The 5,947-nt window shown below is 47.7% G+C and overlaps 1 protein-coding gene across 1 annotated transcript; it reads right to left on the reverse strand.

Moving 5' to 3' along the window:
* Window positions 1–3,928: 3,928 nt before the first annotated feature.
* LOC112251947 (putative claudin-24) lies at window positions 3,929–5,654 on the reverse strand. The gene has a single exon (XM_024422808.2). The coding sequence runs from the start codon at window positions 5,341–5,343 to the stop codon at window positions 4,603–4,605; it is 741 nt and encodes a 246-aa protein (XP_024278576.1). The 5' UTR covers window positions 5,344–5,654; the 3' UTR covers window positions 3,929–4,602.
* Between the last annotated feature and the right edge of the window lie 293 nt (window positions 5,655–5,947).

Here is a 5,947-nt window from a genome sequence, read left to right on the forward strand (position 1 = left end):
TAGCCTCAGATATGAGGTTTACATCTAATTGTTGTATAATATGTGATTTTGGACTGTTTAATGAAGGAAACTCCAATTCCCTTTTGAGTTTAACTAAATCAGAGGACCGCCTATGAGCCCAGTTAGGGTCAGGCATCCTGGGATAGCCCCTTTTTTGCAATTCTGAATAAAACCCCAATTTTGAGAAATTATCACTAGACCATGTTTCTCTCAATCACAGGAGGACGAAGGTTGCAGACCATTGCTGAATCTTTTTAACCATACCACGTGGTTAAACTCTTAGACTATCGATACTGACAGAATAAGAACAAGTCTTTGATATTAGGGCTGATTCTCCTATCATCTCTTGTAACCATATTTACTTTGTTGTTTTGTTTATGCATTTCTGTGAATTACAAAGTTAGTAATAAATAAATGATTGAAGACAATTGATGTAGGGATGACTCATAGTGAAGACTGGATTCCTGCAATTTACGACGTTTGGAATGAGACTAACGTGAGGTAAAATAAATAATTCATTAATTCGAAGACTAATTGATCAGATATAAAATATCTGAAAAGTTATTTTAGGAAATGATAACTTTGTAATCTGGATATTTTCCTTGGTGCCCCGACTTCCAAGTTAATTACAGTTACATGATTAATCAGTTTAATCGCGTAATACTAATTACAGAGAATCTTTGATAAAAATGAAAAGTCTTGGTACTAGTTGGTACTAACCCTAACCCTAACCCATCTACATGGCTGGTTGGTACTAACCCTAACCCATCTACATGCTGGTTGGTACTAACCATAACCCATCTACATGGCTGGTTGGTACTAACCCTAACCCCATCTACATGGCTGGATGGTACTAACCCTAACCCAAACCCATCTACATGGCTGGTTGGTACGAACCCTAAACCATCTACATGGCTGGTTGGTACTAAACCTAACCCTATCTACATGGCTGGATGGTACTAACCCTAACCCTAACCCATCTACATGGCTGGTTGGTACTAACCATAACCCCATCTACATGGCTGGATGATACTAACCCTAACCCTAACCCATCTACATGGCTGGTTGGTACTAACCCTAAACCATCTACATGGCTGGTTGGTACTAACCCTAACCCATCTACATGGCTGGTTGGTACTAACCCTAACCCTAACCCATCTACATGCTGGTTGGTACTAACCCTAACCCATCTACATGGATGGTTGGTACTAACCAACCCATAACCCCCTAACCCATCTACATGCTGGTTGGAACTAACCCATAACCAACCCATCTACATGGCTGGTTGGTACTAACCCTAACCCATCTACATGGCTGGTTGGTACTAACCCTAACCCATCTACATGGCAGGTTGGTACTAACCCTAACCCATCTACATGGCTGGTTGGTACTAACCCTAACCCATCTACATGGCTGGTTGGTACTAACCCTAACCCATCTATATGGCTGGTTGGTACTAACCATAACCCATCTCTACATGGCTGGTTGGTAGAAACTAACCCTAACCCATCTACATGGCTGGTTGGTACTAACCCATCTACATGGCTGGTTGGTACCCCACCTACATGCTGGTTTAACCCATATGGCTGGTTGGTACTAACCCTAACCCATTTACATGGCTGGTTGGTACTAACCCTAACCCATCTACATGGCTGGTTGGTACTAACCCTAACCCATCTACATGGCTGGTTGGTAATAACCCTAACCCTATCTACATGGCTGGTTGGTACTAACCCTAACCCATCTACATGGCTGGTTGGTACTAACCCTAACCCATCTACATGGCTGGTTGGTACTAACCATCTACATGGCCTAACCCTAACCCATCTACATGGCTGGTTGGTACTAACCCTAACCCATCTAAATGGCATGGCTGGCTGGTTGGTACTAACCCTAACCCTAACCCATCTACATGGCTGGTTGGTACTAACCCTAACCCATCTACATGGCTGGTACTAACCCTAACCCATCTACATGGCTGGTACTAACCCTAACCCATCTACATGGCTGGTTGGTACTAACCCTAACCCATCTACATGGCTGGTTGGTACTAACCCTAACCCATCTACATGGCTGGTTGGTACTAACCCTAACCCATCTACATGGCTGGTTGGTACTGGTTGGTACTAACCCTAACCCATCTACATGGCTGGTTGGTACTAACCCTAACCCATCTACATGGCAGGTTGGTACTAACCCTAACCCTAACCCATCTACATGGCTGGTTGGTACTAACCCTAACCCATCTACATGGCTGGTTGGTACTAACCCTAACCCATCTACATGGCTGGTTGGTACTAACCCTAACCCATCTACATGGCTGGTTAGAACTAACCCTAACCCATCTACATGGCTGGTTGGTACTAACCCTAACCCATCTACATGGCTGGTTGGTACTAACCCTAACCCATCTAATGGCCCCCTATCTACATGGCTGGTTGGTACTAACCCTAACCCATCTACATGGCAGGATGGTACTAACCCTAACCCATCTACATGGCAGGTTGGTACTAACCCTAACCCATCTACATGGCAGGTTGGTACTAACCCTAACCCATCTACATGCTGGTTGGTACTAACCCTAACCCTTCTACATGGCAGGTTGTTACTAACCCTAACCCATCTTCATGGCTGGTTGGTACTAACCCTAACCCATCTTCATGGCTGGTTGGTACTAACCCTAACCCATCTACATGGCTGGTACTGGTACCCATCTAATGGCCATAAACCCTAACCCATCTACATGGCTGGTTGGTACTAACCCTAACCCATCTACATGGCAGGTTGGTACTAACCATAACCCTAACCCATCTACATGGCTGGTTGGTACTAACCCTAACCCATCTACATGGCTGGTTGGTACTAACCCTAACCCATCTACATGGCTGGTTGGTACTAACCCTAACCCATCTACATGGCTGGTTGGTACTAACCCTAACTGGTTGGTACCATCTACATGGCTGGTTGAACCATAACCCTAACCCATCTACATGGCTGGTTGGTACTAACCCTAACCCATCTACATGGCTGGTTGGTACTAACCCTAACCCCTAACCCATCTACATGGCTGGTTGGTACTAACCCCCATAACCCATCTACATGGCTGGTTGGTACTAACCCTAACCCATCTACATGGCTGGTTGGTACTAACCCATCTACATGGCAGGTTGGTAAACCCTAACCCATCTACATGGCAGGTTGGTACTAACCCTAACCCATCTACATGGCTGGTTGGTACTAACCCTAACCCATTCTACATGGCTGGTTGGTACTAACCCTAACCCATCTTCATGGCTGGTTGGTACTAACCCTAACCCATCTACATGGCTGGTTGGTACTAACCCTAACCCATCTTCATAACCCAACCCATCTACATGGCTGGTTGGTACTAACCCTAACCCATCTACATGGCTGGTTGGTACTAACCCTAACCCATCTACATGGCTGGTTGGTACTAACCCTAACCCATCTACATGGCTGGTTGGTACTAACCCTAACCCATCTACATGGCTGGTTGGTACTAACCCCCTAACCCATCTACATGGCTGGTTGGTACTAACCATAACCTAACCCATCTACATGGCAGGTTGGTACTAACCATAACCCTAACCCATCTACATGGCTGGTTGGTACTAACCCTAACCCTGGGCTGGTTGGTACTAACCCTAACCCATCTACATGGCTGGTTGGTACTAACCCTAACCCATCTACATGGCTGGTTGGTACTAACCCTAACCCATCTACATGGCTGGTTGGTACTAACCCTAACCCATCTACATGGCTGGTTGGTACTAACCCTAACCCATATACATGGCTGGTTGGTACTAACCCTAACCCATCTACATGGCTGGTTGGTACTAACCCTAACCCATCTACATGGCTGGTTGTAACTCGTCAAGAGAAGATGAAGAAAACAGTAACATTGTAGTCTGGATGTCAACCTCAGCATGTTGGAGGGAAACCAATTTTATTCAGATCAATTCATTACAGTAGATTATTGATTTATGATTGATATAATTGTCAACTATTATTTACAAAAACATCTTAAATTCAGTGAACATATACTTTTATATATAACAATAAACTATTTTTTCTTGCAATTACTGTATATCAAGTGTTTAATTTCTACATTCAATTTACATTATTAAAAAAAATTGTCAGAAAGAGTTGCATACAGGCTTTATAGCGTCAGGGAGGATGAGGTGAGGCTGGAGCAGGTTTTAAAGAGTCAGGGAGGATGGCATGATACTGGAGCAGGTTTTATAGAGTCAGTGAGGATGGAGTGAGGCTGGAGCAGGTTTTATAGAGTCAGGGAGGATGGGTTGAGGCTGGAGCAGGTTTTATGCCTCTCTATTTTCAAGAGAGGCAGAACCATCCATAAACCTTCCAGAATAGAATACCCCTCCCCTCCCCTCCCCTCTCCTTCCTTCCACCTCCCCTCGCCTCAGAGAGAGGAGAAGAGATACGAGGTTCGGAGTACGGATCATTCCTCCAGTAAACCTCCCATCCCCTCGCCTCAGACATACTCTCGAGGTTTCCTGGAGGAATGATCCATACTCTGGACCTCGTATCGCCTCTCCTCTCTTCTCCCCTCCCCTCGCCTCAGACATACTCTGGAGGTTTCCTGGAGGAATGATCTGTACTCCGGACCTCGTATCTCTTCGGCGATTGTGCCTGGGGTGCTCCGTCTGCCTGGGGTCCCCTGGAATGGTCAGCCTGGGGTGCTCCGTAATAGTCTGCCTGGGGTCCCCTGGAATGGTCTGCCAGAGGCCCCAGACAGGATGCAAACAGGAGTAATCCAGCCACCAGCAGGAGGAACCCCCCCACCCAGCCGCAGAACAGGGCATCACCAAACTCCCAGCGAGGCACCACCTCCGGCACCGACTCATCAAAATAACGCATTACCGTCAAGTGGGCGACATAGGAAACAGGGACCAGAGAAAGCACCCCAGCTACCATCCCCAGCACCCCTCCTGCCACCTTCATAATCCTCTTGGCCCTGCAGCCCTCCAGCCCCTGGCTGAAGCTGTTGACCAGGTGAAGACCAGGGATAGCCAGCAGCAGGCCCAGCAGGCCCACAGCCAGGGAGATACACATGAAGACACGGGCCACCTTGATGTCCTGAGGCAGGCCCAGCAGGCTGTCGTAGGGTCGACACTCCATCCCCCCCATGTCCTGGACCACGCAGGTCTCCCAGAGACCCAGCTCATAGCTCTCTGTGAGCAAGAGGTCTGTGGACAGGGTCAGCCACTGTGGCATCAGGGTGGTGGCCAGAGCACACAGCCAGGCTGCCATGTACACTACCATCCCCAGCAGCTCGAGAGTGGAGGCACACAAATCCATGGTTTACCCGCCCCTCTCTGGCCTCGCTCCGTTGACCCTCAAGAGCTCTTTTCTGGCTGCTGGAGAGGTTCTGGAGAGGTCTGGCAGCTCCTAATGTCCAGTAGGAACAGAGAGGCTTTTCACAGCACCTGCTAATTACTGCTGAATACTGTTCTGTTCACAGGCAGGCGGAGAGCTCCTTCACTAACAGTCCCACTCCACAGAAACACACATCATCTGGCTGGAGGCTGGGAGGAAAGGGGCTCTCTGGCACATGGCCCTCCTCTTCCCTCCCCTACCTCCTGCTGAGGCTGCTGGTCTGCCAATGGACCAGGGGAGGGAGGGTACATGGCCGGCCTCCCTGAGAATCCTGCCCCGCCTGTCTCCCAGCCCTCCCAGCCCCATGGGATGGTATTAAAGAGAGACAGGAAGTTATTAAAATGCAGATTGTTGACAATTCACGACAGAGAGCCAAGTCTGGGCTCAGCCCTCCTGGTTATTGTGCACCTATCCCAAACAGCACCCTATCCCCTATTTATTGCAGTACTTTAGGAAATTATGCATTTCTTAAGCACTTCTCAGTAGTTGGTATTCAGACTTCCCTCGTGAAAGTAACAGGGAGAAT

This window comes from Oncorhynchus tshawytscha, linkage group LG06 (genome assembly GCF_018296145.1).
Source record: "Oncorhynchus tshawytscha isolate Ot180627B linkage group LG06, Otsh_v2.0, whole genome shotgun sequence".
Taxonomy (NCBI): Eukaryota; Metazoa; Chordata; class Actinopteri; order Salmoniformes; family Salmonidae; genus Oncorhynchus; species Oncorhynchus tshawytscha.

Bases quoted from the DNA above. Each gene is read 5' to 3' on its own strand.
- LOC112251947 (XM_024422808.2), bottom strand. From the start codon at position 5,343: ATGGATTTGTGTGCCTCCACTCTCGAGCTGCTGGGGATGGTAGTGTAC.